Genomic DNA, 21,923 nt, shown 5'->3' with positions numbered 1-21,923 from the left:
CCTACATAAAAATAATATGCATACAAAACATACATGAAGTCTGTAATACAAACATCAAAATATTACTTTTCTCACAAAATAGATATTAGCACTGGATAATGTACCATACCAGATCGAATCGGGAAAAGATGTTTGTATTACTAAAAGTGTGAAGGAAATACTGCTCTTCTGCAAGCACCATTTGTATTTAAAGTACAGCACAGAAAAAAATAGGTGAATTGCCTAGTAAAATGTAACATGTTGGAAGCATGCTAGAGTGGACCACCTACTCTTTTGCTGTACCAATGAAGCAAAGTTGTTGGAGACACTTTATATGATATATTATTACTTATGAAACTGAAATTCTATATTTTTAAATTGAGTCAATACAAAAACTGTTTACCTATACCACAAATGGTTATGAAAATGTTAAAAAAGACTAACATTTTACAAAAATCACAATAACTTAATCTCTTGTAATAGCAATTTTTAATTCTTAGATTCTTCCCTGTTCCACATACAGCAGTAACTCTTTTATATGCTAATATATTAAAAATACTATTAGAAGTATACTGGTTAAGAACAATGTTAGTAAATAGTACAGAGAGGTCTTAATATAGATGCATTTCAAACTTTATATGACTTTCATATCAATAAAAGTATGAAATATTAAAATTTTCAAGCTTTTCTCCCAACCTAAATAATACAACACAAAACTAAAAATTCTGGGTAGTTTTCACATTCTTAATTTTTATTGCATGCATCAGTAACATACAGAAAATGCAATGCATGGTAAGCAGCAAAATGTATATCCTATGTGGGAGTTGGATAACATATTAATACATAAATATATGAGAAGATACAATTTCTCACTTATCTCAGCATCCACCATCACACTAAAATCTCAGTGCTGGCCTCCACACATGGTACATATGTCTTGTCACATGACACCAACCTCTATTCGTATGTACTTCGTATGGTCCACGTATATAGGATGTAAATCTTCCACAGGATAGGACACCATTTAAATGGCTGCCAGTTACTGCATTATGCAAAGCTTGTCAGTTGCCCTGCAAACAATGCTCTGTAGTGATCTAGAATTATACTGTGGATCTAGAAATCACCATGGCAGCATTTGTTGTGGTTAACGCTGAACTTTTACATAGGATTTGAGGTGTTGATGGTGGCATGAGTTTCGGTCCCCTGCCCTGATCCTATATAACCCATCGATATTCTAAACTTTCAAAATTCAACTGTGAAGATGGTGACAGCAAGTTCGTCTGAAATACCAGTTCGCAACAAGAAAATTACACGATGCTACAACTCGGATGATGACACTCTAATGCATGCACCTCTAACCTCTCACCCCTATGTTGCGCTTCATAAATTTCTATCAGCATCAGTTCCATAATCGATGTGCAATAAACTTTAGCAACATTCAATGTAGAAATAAAAGATGTTCTACTACACTGAAAGCATAACAGGAAGTTAAACTGCGGCACATCCATGAGAACAGCGCACAGAAATGTGATGTAATGGCACTTATTTTACTCGTCCTCATTGTTATTACTGAACAAAGTGAAGTTCAGTCACAACCTGACAGTTAATCTTAAGCTAAATCATTTGGGTTCTATAATCACGAGTTAGCGGTGCAAGCTTTGATAATCAAATGCTCGGTGACGAGACAAATGCTCACACGAAAATTAAGGAAAAATGCTCACAATGATGAACCACTAAGGTCAGGAAAAATGAATCTAATTTTATGAGAGGTTATATAAAAGTACCTACAAGGTCTGTACAAAACATTTCTTGTTTACAGATACGTCCATACAAGATGACGAAACAAACCTTCGATGATGGGTGTTGCATTTTTGCGACCAGACATCACAAATGCCGAGCTCAAAGCTTCAGAACACTTACACAACACCTTATGACTTCTAAAACAGGACAGGGTCGCTCCTAAGTATATATTATTCTAATATCTGAATACTAGGTCAAAATGCCAAGCCAATTTATTATACGACAATAATTGGTCTTCCTTGGCGAAGTACGCAGTGAAACAGCCCGACCGTTCACACCTAAACAAGACATTCCCTGGACTGACAAGTTTCCACGAATCAACATGTCGTAGACATTAAAATCTGGAAGATGGAGGTGAGGGGAATTCGAGGATTGCTCTGCCTTTTATTTCCGACTGACAGAGTTTCCTCATGACTTCCGAAGCTTCGTCTGCTGGAAACACAGAATGTGGTGGGGGTTCAATCTGAAAAAATAAATAAATAAAAAGATTGCAATAAAGAACATTCAAGATGTCAAAATGTTTGCCTAAAATTACATTTACACTTGTCACAAGAGTGAGCTGGGTGACCGGGGTTCGATCCCTGACGGGGGCAGAGGATTTTTCCTTTAGCCTCTGCGTCCAGACCGGCTCTGGGGCCCACCCAGTCTCCTCTACAATGGGTACCGGGGTCCTTTCCTGGGGGTAAAGCCGGCCGGTGCGTGATGCCGACCACTCACCCCCATCTAGTGCCGAGGTCAAGGAAGAGAGGAGCTATAACTCCACTCCCCCAAACGCCTACATGGCGTATAGTGGGACAAACTTTACTTTACTTGTCACAAGATATCTCCAAGATTGAGGTATGGGAATGGAAGGGAAACATAATGCATAAAGTGTCTTGCTCCCCCTTTCATCTTTCATTTTTGTGGATATTTACTGTACCTCTTTGTTTCCGACTAGTTCAACCAATTGTCGCAACTGATCAATAGAGCCCATGTCCACAGGCCTTATACACTGTTGGAGTTCTTCTGCTTTACGACTGAATTTCGGCAGCAATTTCTCAGCAACCTCAGAGCTGATAAATACAACACCACCCTAGAAATAAAATTTTTTTCAGTTCAAATTACAGCCATAATCTTTTTAAAATTCATGGATATCAATTTTTCAATGTATTACATACGCACCTTACTCAGACACTGGAGAGATCGATGCAGACTTCGTGACGTGGTTCCAAAGTCGATGACGATATCAACTGCTCCCTGACAAGCGTCCTTAGTGCGCTCAATCAGCTGTTTTTCATACAAGTCTTCATTCCACTGGACCACATTCACCCTTAAAGATAAAGTCAATATGTACTAAAGCATCACTTCATTACGCGCTGTACAATTTAGCGATTTAAGCCATTTTACTGACGCGCACAAACAAACCAAGGAAAACAGATGAATGAAAACTTTACGTGGAAGCTTACTTTTTATATTCCTTGGCTAAGAGGAAGCCTTCGTCTTTGAGCGAAGCGACAGTGATGGACACCTTCTCCTTCATGGTCTGATAATGATGACCGGCAATGCGCATGGCCCATAGGGCCAAACCACCGGTACCAACAATTAGGATCTTACACAAACCTGTGAGAAACAATATATAACAAATAAGTAATAAAATTAAAGGCACGATTGTCTAATTATTCTGAGCCTCATACGAATGTATTTAGAAATACAGAAACCAAATTTTCATTCTTCTTCCTGATTAATCTTTATAATATGAAAATAGGGGTTTTTAAACCCTCATAATACAGGGATGCGAGCAAGGGTTACCTCTTTTAATATCTAAGAGGGCAGCGCAAAACATAAAAATGTGAGGCTCGTCTGAGAACACGACAAAATAATTTCAGGTATGTACAAACAAAATAAAGAGACCTCAAAAAAAGAGGCCCCATAACAGAGTCCTATGGTTCATAACCAATGAAACCATTTTTTTTCGTGTTCAGTACGCACCATTCAGCATTGGTGGTTAGCAGGATTCACGACCCATCAGTACATGGGTTCGATGGGGACTGTGACACCCTTTTTGCGAGATGATGATGAAAGTGGAGTAATTGTTGGGACGCCACAGAGAAACCGGGGCAGCCCCAGAGGAAAACTCCGTGTTGCCTAGACCACGGCCTTGCCCAACACAAGTTATAAATCTGAGTACCACCGGGAATTGAACCCGGGACCCCAGGATTGCAAGGCCAGCGTTCTGGCCGCTAGACCACCGTGGCGGTTAATGAAACCAATAATGGGCAGTGACAGAATCGAAACATGATCAGATCACTGAAGTTGCAGGACGAAATAACACACACACCGAAAGAAATGTTTACTAATTACGTGCGATAACTTGATCAACAAAAAAGTAAAATAATGAAATAACCTACTGAATTCATATTCAGCGTATGAACCAACCATTATCTCCTCGTTTTTGAAGGATGTTTTCAACGTATTCATGTGCCTTGAATACCGTGTTCATGGCAAGAAGGGCACCGGTGGGCAACATGGCAGCGACACTCAGCGATACTGAGTCAGGGAGTTTCACCAGGTACTGCAGTTCTGGAACGATGATGAACTCTGCGTACCTGGAGGTCAGTACCATGAGTTAAGACAGTCACTGAGACAACACCAGGAGAATTCATCACTTGGTTTATCTGGATTTTTAATTTTAACTATACGCTACTTCCGTCTGATAAGCGGAAGTTTAAACTGTTCTCCTTCTTGAGGTTATGTTCACTCATTTACTTGTTAACAGAGAACTTCAACATAATATTGAACTTAATCACTTCGTATTTCTAATAACAATTAATCTGTACGTTTATCACGTAACAGAGCCCCCATATTTTAAAAATACTGACAGCTGAAAAACGAACCAAAAAAGTACTACGTAGTCATTGAAACATTTTCAAACAGGTGAGTGACTGAATGAATACATGCTGGCATTTTTTCTATACAATATACTTTATTTTTAAAAGCTATCCTAGAAAAGAATTAAGTATAAAATGTCTCATTACTGTGTAAAACCAATTAAAAATTAGTTTTAGAATCCCAGTGTTCTGTCCAGCAGAGGATTTCACAGTGCAATAAACCGGTAAATCATCTACACCTGCCATTTAATCAAGATTTAACTGCAATAACAATTTTTTGACGTAAATACGTCTATACGGAAGGGTCATTCGGCAAAACAGCGTTAGGAAAATGTTTAAGATCTATACCAACAATGTGTAAATGTGGACCGACAATGGCCAGCTTTTATATGAACTCCTGCGTGCATAACAATGCTTTACTCCTTTACCTAAGAAAGTAATTGTTATGTCATCTTTATTCGGCATTGTTGTGTTTCATTACTGCCGTCAACAAACCGCTTTCGTTATTGCGGAAAGAGCTTAGCGTCGTAGAGTAGATAATATTGTGCTGTTAAAAACGTTTTAGAATATCACAGTGGATGATGAGGCGGGCGCTTAACGTGATGAACAATAAAAATAAATACGAATCCCTTACTTGGTTACGTATTTACGTCAGATTCTCCGAAACCGTTGTTCCAATGTCAATTTTTTCCCTCGATTTGACATAAATGTTACTTTGTATAAGTTCTCATTAGCAAAATTTAATAATGTTTTAATTGTTATAGTTTCACACATTGAACGTAAAGTTATCTGGACAATTTTTACAGAGACTTCTTCCCTACGGTTAGTTACCAAATTAATACACTAAAACATAAACCATACACGATTAAATGCAATTTGAAGCATAGTTCAAGCGTATTGATCACAAAAACTACAAGAAATTCCTTACCCATGTGGAACTCCTTCATATGGGTACAACACCACTCGGTCTCCAACTCCGAATTCTTCATTTCCTTCAACTTCTGTTCCTAATGACTCAACTATCCCAGCCACTTCATACCCGGGGAACAGTGCCCCATCTCGCAGACCGTGGTGAACAGGACTCTGAGGCGGGAGGATTGGTGCACTTCCGCAAGACAGATCCTGAGATATTTCACTTGACGTACTAGACACGCTGGAGATACTGGAGATGGAGGGTGATCTCCGAAGACGGTAGCATGCACCAGCACACACAACCTAAGACGCAAAACGATATAGATAGGATTTGAGATTCTCACAGCAACGAGAATGAAAATGGCTGTCTTCTGGGTTGTAGTGTTGTAAAGTCTGATAGAAGTTTCAAAGGTCCTTGCAGCCTCCATTATCAGGGCGATGACTACAAAACCCATTAAGAAATCACAGTTATGTTCCTTCTACATTCCTTGTTCTCTATCATTATTATCAGCATGAAATTCGACTCGTTATATATAACAAACGCGTCTGACAGAGAATCATTTAATAACATCCCACAGGATCATTTTTGAAGAAATAACTGCCAGTTACTTACACAAAAATTACATGAATCTTAAACCCTGACATCATCACTGATTGTCTTGTTTAAATCAGTGGTATTCAACCTGGGGTAAGAGTACCCCTGGGGGTACGCGAAGACATCTTAGGGGGTACGTGAAATTTAAAAAAAATATATTATTTTACGATAAACAATGAATAATCAGTAATGTAACTTATTTAATTTATTTTAGATGTAGATTATATACTATGTATAACTTGAATTATACACCAACAACTTTCGGGGTACAAAGTTGAAGAGAAATTATATCTGGGGGTACGCGAAGACATCTTAGGGGGTACGTGAAATTTTAAAAAAAATTATGATAAACACTGAATAATCAGTAATGTAACTTATTTAATTTATTTTAGATGTAGATTATATACTACGTATAACTTGAATCATACACCAACATCTTTGGGGGTACAAAGTTGAAGAGAAATTATATCTGGGGGTACGCGAAGACATCTTAGGGGGGTACGTGAAATTTTAAAAAAAATTATGATAAACACTGAATAATCAGTAATGTAACTTATTTAATTTATTTTAGATGTAGATTATATACTATGTATAACTTGAATTATACACCAACAACTTTGGGGGTACAAAGTTGAAGAGAAATTATATCTGGGGGTACGCGAAGACATCTTAGGGGGTACGTGAAATTTTAAAAAAAATTATGATAAACACTGAATAATCAGTAATGTAATTTATTTAATTTATTTTAGATGTAGATTATATACTACGTATAACTTGAATCATACACCAACATCTTTGGGGGTACAAAGTTGAAGAGAAATTATATCTGGGGGTACGCGAAGACATCTTAGGGGGTACGTGAAATTTTAAAAAAAATTATGATAAACACTGAATAATCAGTAATGTAATTTATTTAATTTATTTTAGATGTAGATTATATACTACGTATAACTTGAATCATACACCAACATCTTTGGGGGTACAAAGTTGAAGAGAAATTATATCTGGGGGTACGCGAAGACATCTTAGGGGGTACGTGAAATTTTAAAAAAAATTATGATAAACACTGAATAATCAGTAATGTAATTTATTTAATTTATTTTAGATGTAGATTATATACTATGTATAACTTGAATTATACACCAACAACTTTGGGGGTACAAAGTTGAAGAGAAATTATATCTGGAGGTACGCGAACAAAAAAGGTTGAATACCACTGGTTTATATTATAGTACTGAGCAAATAGGGGGAAATTATTGGACGAGGACAACGATCCTGTTAAGATATTTGCTGACTGCAATGCACTCCTGGACACGCCCGTGATGGACTACAGATTAGGTTGGACGGCAAACTCGCTGCATAGTTAGAACAAATTATATTAGTTGCATTAAACATTGACCCCTTGACGTAGCTCATCTTGTCAACAAGCTCTGGCAGTAAACATGTCAGTCTTACTGCCCAACGTCGTTACAGCAGTTCGTAGAAAACAATTACTTCATGCACATGGACTAAAAAAAGATCCTGAAGATAAACTTTTCGAAAGATCGATGTACGGTATTTATCGATGTTCTGCCTACGCCTTTCTTCAACGTTTCGCATTGCAAAAAAAAGAAAAAGAAAAGGCGTTAGCTTTAAAATAACGTAGTATTTATTTTCTCTAGAATTTGCGAACAGACAACTCCCGACAGCGGGCAAGCAGCTGATAAATACTGACCCAGATTATGATCTACTTGATGAAAATTGTTAAAAATATAAATTGTCGAAATCAGTTGCCTTAACCACGATAAACATACGGTTAGAAACAGTACGGGATTGGTTTGACGCTGGCTGCAGTTCCAGGACCACGAAGTTTAATCGTTTCACTGCCAAGGGCTATTGCCGACATAAACGAAGCTGTAACAAAGGGGTTCTCAACCTTTCCCACACCCATAAAGCTAAATTCACACTTGCTTGTCAGCTTGCAGACCTCAAGGTTGCAAATTAGAACTATTTATAAGAACTTCCACGGAAATTCGTTTTCTAAGTTACATGTTCATACACCACCACTCAATAATTATCTGGTAAAATCCGTCATCAGCGAGATATTTTACATTGCTTTTGTCTAGGTAATATTTAAATGACAGGTTTAAGTTGTTACGACTAGAATGCATCCCTTCAATAGTTCGTCATTAAGACGCGTACTATTTCTTGATTCAAGGTTCTTCATTAAGCAGCTCACAGCGTTAGTTATAGACAAAATACTGACGACATTTCTAACATCAGGAAAATTATTTCCATCATATAGATCGACACAGTAGTCATATTATGAAAACATGTAGGCCTTATTCTACGTCCTGCTGTCATCTAACTTATGGATCCATGGAATAACAATAAAGACAGATGTACTAATGGATGCACGTACGCAAGTCGTTCGTAACATAACGGAGTATCGTATACGAACCGGGGGTTCTGAACCACTGCCATAAGACTTCACGGCAATCAATGTTTACATTTAAAACTGTTTCTTATCAACATGGCTTGCCCTCATTATAATCTGTTCCCACTACAACATACTTACAATGTTCTCCTACAATGACGCGTGGCCTCGTTATAAGAAGAAGAATAAGAAAAAACGGAAAAAGAAATCAGGAAAGGTAGAATAGTAAACAACAATTGGGGGGAAGGGGTAGAGGGCGTTGGTATTCATAACAGAGTATAATAAAACAGAATAGAATAATATAGGACACAACAGAACACAGAATAGAACAGTATGTAAAAGGATAGAACAGAAGAGATAGGAATACAACATTATAGGGCAAAAGCAAAATTAATTAAATTCTGAGATCCTTCACAGTAAAAGCCAAGACGTGGAACATGTTATAATACGAATGTAAATAAACACACGTAGGTGTAATAGTTATTTTCGTAAATATTTAGAAAATTTTTCAGCTGAAGTAAATTCTTCTACAAAGCAGAATAATTCTTTGGTCGAACAAGGTCTGTACGTTGTCATTTGTTTCTATCATCTTGGACGTCACTCAAGAGACACGAGAGGATTTCATGGTACCAAAAACCTAGCACATGCAACAACATTATTATTATCATCATCTCTCATTTTATTTAACGATGCTCTATCAGCTGCATCGAACATGTAGAGTCGTCAATGGCGTGGCGAGTATAAACGATTATATTCTGTGATATAGCGTCGTTCAGTCTGGAAGAAGTTTGCAAATCATCACACTCATGATGGAGGAATAACTCTGAAACGTCTGTTGCCATACCACACAGCTCAACATCCCAAAACGCAGTCATCTTCAACATATGAATGCCCGTCAATCATGACTTCGGAAGGATACGGGGGGAAGGGTTCGTGTCCTAGAATCAAACCCAGTTCCTCCCATATATGGAGCAGGGTTGTTTATCACACAGGCTCGACTTTCGATCAAAACTTTTTCCAGTCCTTCCTGAAGTCTTCAGGATAGTCGGAGGACTCTGTACAACAAGACTTGACAAGATGTGGAACAAAAAGCAGGCTTGTTGATGCAACTTAAGATTGCATTCACGCAACTCATTGTGCTTGGCCTCGACAGGGCTCCCACTTCCCGGTGCGCATGCGTTCACTGTTCACGTGAACACCGAGTGACGAGGTATCGATCACTCGCTAGGGTTGTCCAGACATGGAATAACTATCGTGTAAATGGGACTGGACACAGCGACGCTGTCGTACAGGAATGTCCTGATCATCTGCTGTTTACGCTATTGTTTGCATTCACAAGGACATAACCTATACACGCATCACGTTCCCATATGGATTATTCAGTTACTGAAATAACGGCTAGAAAAGGGAAGAGGAACCCTACAAAGCTAGAAAAGAAAGCAAACCAACTTCCCCGATCTCAGCAGTGACGGCTACAGACCAACGATCTGAGAAACTCTACTGATGACTTTGCTTCATTTTCTATTGACTTAAAAAATTCTCATTTCAAATTTAATATGTGAACTTAGACGCGTTTGAGTGATAATATTTTTCTTTAGCGTTCATAGTCTGTTTCAATTCAGAATTAATTTTGAAATCTTGTACAAGTTTGGTACTTTACTGTAGCTGTATGGCTCCGCTGAGGGGAGACTAGTTGGCTCATTACAAGGTCACTGCATACACCCGACGACACAACACAGAAAATCGTACACAAACGCGTCTACATCAACGCTCAGGTCGGTATTCGAAATCACGATCCTGCAATCCAGAAATCCGACATTATACCGCATGTTCCTTAGAGCAGTGGTATTCAACCTTTTTGTTCGCGTACCCCCAGATATAATTTCTTTTCCAACTTTGTACCCCCACAGTTGTTGGTGTATAATTCAAGTTATACATAGTATATAATCCACATCTAAAATAAATTAAATAAATTACATCCAAAATAATGTATTAAATCTGGCCCTGATTATTCAGTGCTTATTATATTTTTTTTTTTTAAAATTTTGCGTACCCCCCGGGGGTACGCGTACCCCAGGTTGAATACCACTGCCTTAGAACACTCGGTTACTTCGTTCTTTGCGTGGCGATTTTTTGTGTCGCAAGTAAACTTAGTAAGATTTTATGTTTTCACGACGATGAGTATGAAGATGGCTGTCTTCTGGGTTGTTGTAGTCTGGTAGAAGTTTACCGACGTTTTAGAGGTCCTTGCTGCCTCCATCGCGTTGATGATGGAGGTAGCAAAGGCCTCCTCGCAACCATTCTTAGGTCTTATTTTACATATTTATTAACTTGTAATTTCTTTATGATTTATTTAACGACACTCTTAGCTCAAACATCATCATCGAATAACCGGATGAATAATGAACTGGAAAGGTTGTGGAAGCGGTTGTAACCTAATTTAAGGCATTGTTGCACCATCTGAATGAAAGGACTGAGAAAAAACGCGAACACCTGCGTCATGATGGCTGGTCTCCGGGCTGAGTCAGAAAACAAAGATTCTGTTCAGGGATTGCTAAATGTCGGGTAGAAGAGTGAACACAAGTTTCAGAAACGACACTCCCCGATGCCGTCTTTGATAGGCCTGAACACGCCACGTGCACAAAAGTGTCGGGACACTGTAGACAGAAGTAAAATCTAACCTTGCGCAGACTTTTCAGCGCCGTTAACACAGATGATTAATTTTGTGGACAAAAATTTAAAAATAAAAAAATGTGGAGAATTATTAAGGTTCACATTTCGTAAATTTAGTACAAACGCAGAATTCCAATGGAACATCAAAAAGTGAGTCTATACATTGCGTTTCAAATATGTCTCATTTCTGGTGCCGAATTTTTGGAGTTACTATAGTCTATTCAGGATATGTATGAATCAGACATCGACACTGTTTAGGGGAGCGACATGACGGCTTCAGATCGGTTGAGAGCCACGGAAGATTCTTTTGGCGTGGTTCACGTCATGCACTCCGCCTCACGCCTTACCACTGCGAACTTAGGACTGACTCTGGAAGTCTAAAACGCCGTATATACGACACGTAATACGAAAACATAACGAGATAAAAATACGTTTGCCACGGACAATGCACTTCTATGGAAAATCCCGAATTTTTAAAGCTAGATACTGTTAAAATAACAAGATGTTCATGTTCAACAGTAGTTTCTTTGAAAACAATACACCGTATTCTGGAGCCAAACGACACTCTGCTCATTTTTCACGTTGGGTACTGCATTCAATCCTTTTGGGAAAGAACTTCGTGGGAAGTCCCCTGGAACGGCCAGCCGGCGATTGAAAAACTGTTATCATACAAGAGTGATTCGGTTACTTTGATTATTTCCTCGAACATCGTTAACCAACTGAGGGACACGCATGTGTTTTCTTTTAGGGATGGACTAAATTTCCAAAACAGTATGAAAAGGCGATCTGGGCTTAAAAGTGTCAATTCCTACCACTTCAGCCCATTTAGTTCTGACAGCTGAAGTCCTCTCGCGATTATTAATTCCCTAATGGTGAGAAGTCTGGTACTGCAGACGTCAATGGAGACCCCCAGAGCGACTGATAGTTAACCGAAGGCTCGAAACTGATGCGACGGGAAGATTATCGAGCACGAAGGACGACGAGTTGTTCGTTCTTACCAGGTACGCTTAAAACTGAAAGAGGTGTTAATTTTTCTAGCGACAAACAGTTTTATGTCATGCAATGTCACGCTGAGGGTGATAAACATGTCCTACGGTCTACAGAGATACAATCTGAATTTGGCCAATAAGTACAATTGATTTAATTAAAGCGCAGGGTATGCCTTGAAAAGTTGGTAGTCACTCAGCTGGTCAATAAATTCCCTGCTTTAATAAACACGCAAGATTCGTATCGTCTTCAAACAAAATCCTACCACAAAATACAATTTTCCTAAATCCATTTTAATATTATTTTTCCATCACACATAGCACTCCCAAAAGGGCTCTTCCTCTGACGATATACAGCCGAAATTGTGTTTGAATTTCTTAAAAGTGTTATTACGCCTCTGTTCAAGGTCACGGGAAGATTTGGCCTACAACATTTGATCGATCTGTCTGTGAACACGCCAGTAAAGTCGATAAACGTTGCTGCTTTATTATTAATATTAATAAAGTTAGGCAGATTGATTATTTTGTCAGTGCAGTTAAAAACTTACGAGTAAAGACGGATGTATGCAAGCTTGCACATCACTTGCAAACACCAGAATGAGATGAGAAAAGCATACAAAATTCTGGTTGGAAAGCCAGACCTAGGCGCAGATTCGAACATATTATTAAAATGGATCTTAAGGAAGAATGTGAGAGGGTGCGGACGGGATTCATCTGGCACAGGACAAGAACCGTTGGGGGGGGGGGGGCTTTTGTAACATGGTAATAAACCTTCTGGTTCTGCAGAGGCGGACAACTTCTTGACTAGATGAGCGACTATTAGCTTCTCGAAGACGGCTCCATGTAATTATTTAATTAGTAAGTAGAAGAAGCAATCGTTTACTGTAGTGTTCCAACATTTACTGAGGAAAACCACGAAAAGCTAACATTGTCAAGGAGAATAACGGACCTCCGGGCTGAAAATTAGAGCTTGAACTTCAGAAACAGTCGTTCAACTTATGTAACGGGCCTAAATGATGTCACTATTCAGCAATGCAGCGAAGTGCAAAGAGCAGACTGCCCTTTCAATAAAAGGCAACGGTTATGTTGATTGGACATTCGTTGTCGCAGTTACAGAGTGGCACACATGACCACAGGGTTCAGTCAATTGATCAATTTATTTGTTTGACTGTAGTACGTCACGTTGTGCTATTAACCCCTTATTAAAGAACAGTGAGAACCTGCCCTTCTGCTTGAAAAACCTGTATAGTCGGCGCAATAGTTTTTGGCCGGTGGAATTTTCAAGGGGAAGGCTAGGAGCGAGTCTCTTTTGCGATAGTCTAATGCTGACTGCACCGAGGAGCTTGGGTGACTGAACGCCCAAACAAAAGGAATACACTGACCGTGCCACCTCAGATACACAGACTAGGCCCGTCCGCCAGCTCCGCTATCTTCTCCACCGGCCAAAAACTATTGCGCCGACTATAACTATGCGTCTGTATTCATGGGTCTTGTATGGTTCTCAGTGTGAACAGGGATCATTTCTTTAAACAGCGTTAACCAGTTGATAGTCGTAACGGCGAAGAGTTGTGTTTTATTTCAAAGATTAAAAAATTATTTTTAAGATTATCTTCTAAACATTGTTACTTTATCGCTAAACACTCTTTAATCTTTACTTTCACTCCGACTTCAGACAGAGAAAACAGCCAGAACAATAAAAAGGCATGCGAGACCAAACTTAAAGAAAACTTGTCAACACTTTTCATCAACTATGGATAAGAAAATCAAGGAAGATAACGTGAGAGATAAAACATGTATCAAAAATTTAGGCTGGAAAACCTGAAGGGAAGAAGCTACGTAGATGACCTAGTTACGGATGGGACGATAATAATAAAACAGGTTCTGAAGACGTAGACTGGATTCAACTAGGTAATGGCGGCCTCCTGTGAGCACGAAACAAAAATTGGGAAAGGCGAAGTTATTTGTAGCTTAGCGACCATCAGCTTGTTAATAACGACTTTGTTCAGTGGACTAACATGGTTGCTGGTATGAAGGTAGACGTTTCCAGCATCTTGCATCGGAAGTTTACCGACGTTTCAGAGGTATTTACTATCTCCATTTTGTAGGCGATGATGGTAGAGGTAGTAAGCACCTCTAGACACCGATAAACTTCTACCAGACTACACGGCACAACCCAGAAGACGGCCACCTTCAGTGAACATCTGTACATTGTCTGCATTATCAAAATGCAATACTTACTCTTATTCTTGCACCTTTTGACGGAACATCTGGAACCGGAACTTCGAAACTGAACACGCAGTCCCTGATAGTTGGTCCAGGGCTCTCAATACTGACTTGACGACACAGTTTATTCATATCTGGCAATTTCTTCGCTGAAAGAAGAAACATTTTGTTAGATACTTTTTATTTGCCATTGTTTAAATAGCAAACATCGCGACACTGGATGCAGGAGAAGGTCTCCAGGTATTGAAGGCGTATTTGACGCAAAATACCTGCGAGCCCGAGATGCGTCACAGTAAGATGGAAGGGAAGATGGTTAGGGCAAGGGGGAATAATACTCCTTGTGCGCTATCTCTATCCGTCGACCCCGCTACTGCGACTTGGAAACCCACGTAAATATTTGTAACGGCCAACGAAGCTGGGAGATATCTTGCGACAATTACAGCTACGAATCTACGGAATACGCAGTAGTCGACAAGAGGAATGATAATTCAACTGGGGGGGGGGGGGGGGGGGGGGTTCCGGTGTGGGCTAACAACTCCTCACGGTTAATTCGTTATAGCCTCAGCCCTAAAGCCAAGTATATTTATGACGTCACTGCCATTTGTTTCCCCTTTTTTGTACACTGAACAAGAAAATAAGAATTACTTTTAACAGAAGTTAACGAGTACTGAACTTTATTCTGGCATGAACTTAAGATCTACCAGACATGAACAGAGTAATATTTATTTTTGTTTCCACTTTTGGTGAGTTAACAGCAAAACCAAACAAACATGTATGCGTTCATATGCCGGATTTTCGTGAAAGTTCATAATGTGGGATTTCTCTAAAATGTGTTGACACATTCTAGTCTTGATTAAAATTTGACAGCAATAACGGGCACTTTATATGAAGACACACATCGCGTTTCTGTGCGTCCAAGTAACTGGGTGGGTAATCTCCAGGCTACTTTGGTTACTTAGAGTGAAAAGGTCAAAGGTCGAATCCTGGCAAATGCTCTAGAACTGCTAGGCTCTGCATATATGTTCTAACTTATTTTTGTAGAGGTTTGCATTGAGAAATGTCAATGGCACATCTTATCAAGACACGACTTGTTGAACACATGAAGTCATTATGGCGGAAGTGGTTATTCAAAGTTTGAAGTTCACGTGATTTGATGCTGGAGTGTTTCCGGTTTGTTACTCACTAGTGTTAAATTTAACCTAGCAAATAATCACCTGCCAGTGATTATCACCAGCTTACATTTACATGAACCTGTATTCTCGTGTCTGCATTTTGAAAGTATCAAGAAACAGCCAGAAATGTGGATTCAAATTTTCTTCACAACTAATTACATGTGAAACAAATAAAATGCATAATGCCAACTGTTCTGTTGCCTATACTCAAACGTGTTACGACTAAAAATTCTTAAGGCAGTTGAAGGTAGTAAGATTTCAGAAATGACATCAAAATTTTAGAATACGTCCAAATTAGATAAATACGTAAGCTTCATATGTAACTAGTAACTTCCAGTTAATCAATCCTGTTATCCTCGAGGATCATTAATCTGCGAAGTACAGATATCTCCTTAAAGACAAGCATGTGATACTTGACATAGTTGGTTATGGCACAGATGAATCCAAGTTCGTGTTTACGCGAGTCCAAAGTCATCACAGGTAACGAAGAGCGACTTGCTGTACCCCTAAAATTAAAGCCTATAAAGGAATGATCCCATTCACACAATCTGAATGCAAAAACACGGGCATTAATAACAAAAACGTGCATTCATGTCAAATCCGCAAAGGACGCGTGTACATTAAAAAACCTTGGGCTACTAAAGCAGCGTTTGCAAGTGGTCTCAGCATTGTTATGCAGGTTCGTAGAGGGTATCATCGACACTACAGGCTCAGAAAGGATATTATCAATATATAACCTACGGGATATGCCACGGTGGTCTAGCGGTTAGAACGCTGGCCTTGCAATCCTGGGGTCTCGGGATAGATTCCCGGCAGTGCCCGAATTTATAACTTGTGTTGGGCAAGGTCGTGGTCTAGGCAACACGGAGTTTTCCTCCGGGGGCTTCCCCGGTTTCTCCGTGGCATCCCAACAATTACTCCATTCACACACAGAAGAAGGCAATGGCAAACCACTTCTGGATCATCTGCCAAGAACGTATATGAACAGGTCCCAGTCCGAGAAAAGGATGGAAGGATCCTGTTCATATGGACCTGTCGTCAGACAGAACACTAAATAAATAAATAACCTACGGGATACGGTATTTCGTTAGCATTACTGTCTTGTATTGAAGTGGTCCGGTGTCTCGTGTTCGTTTGTAGGCTTGGAGGTCGGCGATCCTGACGGAGGGGTTGTCACAGTGTTCAAAACCTCAAGGATTCTAGCCCCTTAACACAATGGCTCTCAATATGGCCACCGGGGGTTTAACAAGTATAAATTTCAGTATCAACAGAATCGACGGTGGACTCTGAGCCTTCACAGAGTGAAATATGTATTTCGAACAGATGCATGCGATTTGTGAGCCATCGAGTATCACGCGATTAACGCTGGAAGAGATTTTTTTTACCAGTATTGGTTAGGAGTCATCGGTGGATCTCGGCACGAAATTTACTCCCGGAAAAAATCGCTTGGGGGTGTTAAGGGTTGCAACTCGAGTGATCAAAAGTTGTTCTTGTAACACATTACTAAATGGCGTGGCAAATACCACACTTGCTTTCTATGATGGATCTCGAGACGTTCCACGTTTTCCTCATTTAATCCAAGCAAATTCGTGGATAGCAGCCTACCTCAAAACAGGGCATAGACACTTCTTTCAATTTTCCTTTTAAAGTCAACATTCACATTTATCAAATAATGTCATTTTTACCGATGCATATGAGAAGTGCACAGGAATTATTCGTTTCTCACGAACTTGACTGCATCTCGGTTCGCTAAATTCCACGAACTATTTGTACACCATATGATCTCAGGGGCTGATTGGAGAGTGAAGAATTAAAAATAAACAGGACTTTAATACTGTAAAGTTTCTAAAATAGATTCATGAGGTTGGAGGATGAAATCCAGAACCTAGTCAGTTCAAATGTCGTTGTAATAATTTTTAATTCTAAAACAGTTTCATAAATTAGATCGCTGTTCCCTAGTTTTGGGTCACAAACCATAACCACAAAATCACCTACCAGCAAACACTGTGACGATCCTTGTATGAATCACAGACTCAAGGACAACTTGGAATTGCAATAGGAAAGTCCTAGGTTGGATATTAAAATGCGTAAAACCGCTTCCATAGCTTTCCTTCCCGATTCATGATTTATATTCGTCTACAAACGAAGCAAGACAATGGAGAGCGAGAGACCATAGAATAATCTTTTTTCACGAGGTCACGATCACGATGACACAACGTGATAGATACTGAATGACATTCAAGAACCACATTTATACACGAATTCTGATTGGCCTTATTACAACACTATCTATGACAAACAAGAAATTTTCACGGCATTCTATTCGACCGATCACGTGATAAACAGGTTGGCCCTGTGTGTGTCTATATCACAAGTCAACAAAACAAGTGCGAGCTTTGAACCTGCGTGGAGTTATGACCAACAACACGTATGACGGTAATTACAGAGGCCACTAAATCGAGCTGTTGCGTCAAACGGATGTTTCTTTACTCGGAAATGAATTTTTACTTACAGGGTCAACTGTGTTGCAATTTGGTGCGCATCCACGTGTCATGACTAACGCTGGTGGGGGCTTAATGCTCAGAGAATGGAGTTTTTTTTAGTTAGTGTTCTGCCTGACGACAGGTCCATATGAACAGGATCCTTCCATCCTTTTCTCGGACTGGGACCTGTTCATATACGTTCTTGGCAGATGATCCAGAAGTGGTTTGCCATTGCCTTCTTCTGTGTGTGAATGGAGTAATTGTTGGGATTCCCCGGAGGAAAACTCCGTGTTGCCTAGACCACGGCCTTGCCCAACACAAGTTATAAATTCGGGCACCGCCGGGAATCGAACCCGAGACCCCAGGATTACAAGGCCAGCGTTCTGACCGCTAGACCACCGTGAGAGAAGAGAGTAAACAAGCTAAATTAATTTATATCAAATCTAAAACTTCTTGACGATGGTGAAGAGTCAATTGAATAAAAATTAATTTACTGTCTGAACGTGATGGTTAATTAAAGGCGAATATGTTTCCTTCTTTTTTATGTTTTCCTTTCTTACAGAAGAAAAACTCAGATAACAACGCCCGTGTGTGTGTTCCTCTTTTAACTTTCAAACCAACTGACCGATTTTCACCAAAAGGCACAAACATTACGCCAACCAAGTCCACTTCAATCTCGTATCCAAGACTCAGCCAATTTCAAGGTAATATCATGGCATTCAGCTAGAAGGGCTAAAAAAGATCCATAGACAATTAATAAACACCTAAGAGACGTTCACGTGTATTAATTTCCACGTTTGAAAGTTTCCCAACAAATTAAATGGTCCATTATAACCACATTAATTTTTCTACAACTGTGACTACTCTACATTCAACTCGAAACAAGTGCATGTGAAAAACAGGAAAATGTCATTCATCAGTTAAGTTAACTTCCTGTTCCTGCAAAAGATAATCTTGTTTCTTTTCTTGTTGGCCTTCAGAAGCGATTCATCAAACACTTGTGACCAGTCCTCGGTAAATTAATTCATATGAACAAATCTGTTGTTTAATTCTTTGAATTCAAGGCCAATCAATGAAACTGCTACGCATTAAATAACGCTTGGGTGTGTGTGTGATACACGCAGATGGTACAGGAGAAAGGAAGTGCCTGTGCTAGGAGATGGCACTGGTACCGGATGTCAGCTGGTACTTCCAGAAGACTGGATACGGGTACAACTGATCGCAATTTCTGCATGCATCGAACTGGGATGAAATTGGAAACCAATCTCATACTCCTGACTGAGAACAAAGTGTTGGCCGAGCTAATACGGACAACACGAACCATCCGCCCCTGAAACGATAGGAACCCAGTTCGATTTTCAGTTGGTGTACCCTATGTCTGAAGTTTTCCACGGTTTCTAAACGTTTCCAGAAGAATGTTGGTTTTTGTACTTCGAAATGGGTCACGACTGTCCATTTCTGATGTTATATTTATCCTCCCATCACTGAATAATGTTTACATTCAACACGCTGACTGGGCGTGGCAGTGGGAGTTCTGTAAGCCGACCTAACAGAAACTGTGAAAAAAAAAGTTTTCACACCGTTTCTAACACCCCCCCCCCAAAAAAAAACATAGCAGCGGCTGTACAATATAAAGTATTTTGTTTACAAAATGCATTACAACTCGGGCAGCCAGTTCCTAGACACAGAAAAGAGAAAAATACGTCATCAAGGTCGGTTTTTTTCTAGACGGAACACGACATCGATGTTCGTCTTCTGTTTTTAATACCGAAGCCATACTGGAAAATACCGACGTTTCGGGAAAACATGTTACATCCATTTCAGTGCCGTATATTCTTTCGAAACACTGATAACTACCTTCAAGTCCATACGACATCATAACCCAGAAGACGAACATCGATGTCTTTACCGCCTTAAGAACTTCTTATCTCATGAAACAACATGACATACAATGTGGTCTTGTTTTGGTTGTCACAAATTCAAGATAAGTTTGTCCAATGACAGAGACTAGCTCTTTCAAAGGGACCCAACACAGTAGGTACCTCACACCTGAAGACGGAGACAGAACCAGCCTCCGAAACGTAGTGAATTTAAAAAAAAAGACGATGGAAAAAGTCCCAACAACAAATAATTTTAAGTGTAAACTACCGTTGTCAAAACCCTTTAGAATTGAATCAAGTTATAAACTGACGGAGAAATTTCGCGGCGACTTTAGCTGATGAAAGATTCCCGGGTTAGAAGCCGCGTCTGGTGGCTGCTGGGTGACAAATCTGATCCTTTGTTGCGCCCTAAGGATGAGAGCAGAGATTGTTCTCGAAACGTTGGCAGAATATATGGTTTATTCACCGTTCAGCCACCTGTCGCGGCTTGTAACCCGAGAATCTTTAATCAATTTACATTCTGTTTCGACTGTTCGTATATTTGCATGAACAGTGCGTTCACTGACCAATTTGAACGCAAATGTCACTTCCCAGCTCCCAGTAGGAAATGCCATAAGAAAAGATAAGCTGGTTTTATTGTATTAAAACTCCTGTTATGGTTTTACGCAGTGTTGGAATGTAGTAGAAGAGTACAGATAAATTATAGTGGCTAGTTATTTTAAGGTGACTACACTGGCGATTACTTTCAAAGACTGGGGATACGCAGCAAGCATGAAACGACCGATATGTAAATCCAGGTTTGCTTCTCATTTTTAAACATTCATTCCAATGACTTATTTCAAAAACAAACCACTCGTTTACAAACCAGTGAATGCAATGTCCTATTACCTCTGTGATTAACTAACTGTGCAGTAAATCTCTGAAATATGTCTATATTCACCTGCTGCATAAGATCTCTGCTAACGTAGAGTCTACCGTTGACATAAACATGTAGCCCTATGCTTTAAGAACCGTGCCATTAAGACGCGAGGGCTAGCTCATCAGCAAATTTGATTGGCTGGGGTTCGAAACGAACATTGAAAGGCAGTATCAAAGCAATGTTACTTGCATAACGTTTCCAATATAAAATGTATGTTTCGATAAACAAACGTTTGTTATACAGTAAAATAATAATCAGAAATAATGTGGTAACAATTTATCACGAGTAAATCCATTTGAATTGAAATATTACTGTGTATTATGGTAACTTCTATAAATATATATATAAAAAAATGTACAAAACATTGGTTAACAATTATCAGATACTGTCAGTTTTCTCCATGCAACGACTTAAACATATTATGTTTCAAATGCTTTAGATCCGAAATATGCTATTAGGATAACTGGTCTGGATTCATAACACAACTGTTATCGCTCTGTGCCCTCGGAAAGACAAAAAAAAAAGGTATCTTCTACTTTACTGAATACCTTCTCTCTGTTATGACACCCCTTTGTATATACTTTTTCAAAAGGAATGTATGGCACTTTTTGACACTTGATATTGATTTTATGCGAACAGCAATAAATACTGTTCCCATGTCAAATTGGAATTATCGATCTGCGAAACTTCTTAAAGCGTTAACATGTTCTACAAATGATGTGTATTTACCTGTAATTTGGGTTAATAATATGCGACAGCTTTGTAGTATCTTCTAGGAAACTGTCAAACTGCACGGCTGAACGAAACTAACTCCTCTTTCTAACAACGCTAGTGCTATAACAACACACACCGACGCGCGCAAGATATAGTCTATGAGTATTTAGTTGATTCGATTTCCACAAGATGGTGTTAATTCACGGTACAGAACATGCACTCATTTTTTTTTATATTGCAGGAGACCGCCGATGAGCAGCAGCAGTGTAGCCGGTGGCGGCTATTTGAAACGACTGACAAAATA

At 39.3% G+C, this 21,923-nt stretch overlaps 1 protein-coding gene across 1 annotated transcript; it reads right to left on the bottom strand.

The window, feature by feature from the left end:
• Positions 1 to 449: 449 nt before the first annotated feature.
• Positions 450 to 21,791, bottom strand: Drat (Death resistor Adh domain containing target). Its single transcript, XM_022059464.2, has 8 exons — positions 21,635 to 21,791; positions 14,467 to 14,600; positions 5,575 to 5,861; positions 4,195 to 4,364; positions 3,225 to 3,378; positions 2,941 to 3,088; positions 2,699 to 2,851; positions 450 to 2,242 (listed from the first exon to the last, which is right to left on the bottom strand). The coding sequence occupies exons 2-8, from the start codon at positions 14,581 to 14,583 to the stop codon at positions 2,114 to 2,116; spliced, it is 1,158 nt and encodes a 385-aa protein (XP_021915156.1). The 5' UTR covers positions 14,584 to 14,600; positions 21,635 to 21,791; the 3' UTR covers positions 450 to 2,113.
• Between the last annotated feature and the right edge of the window lie 132 nt (positions 21,792 to 21,923).

Source organism: Zootermopsis nevadensis, unplaced genomic scaffold (genome assembly GCF_977971745.1).
Source record: "Zootermopsis nevadensis isolate Lab colony 2312 unplaced genomic scaffold, Znev_1.0 Znev_ptg000025l, whole genome shotgun sequence".
NCBI lineage: Eukaryota > Metazoa > Arthropoda > Insecta > Blattodea > Termopsidae > Zootermopsis > Zootermopsis nevadensis.
This window is presented reverse-complemented; position numbering and strand designations above follow the sequence as displayed.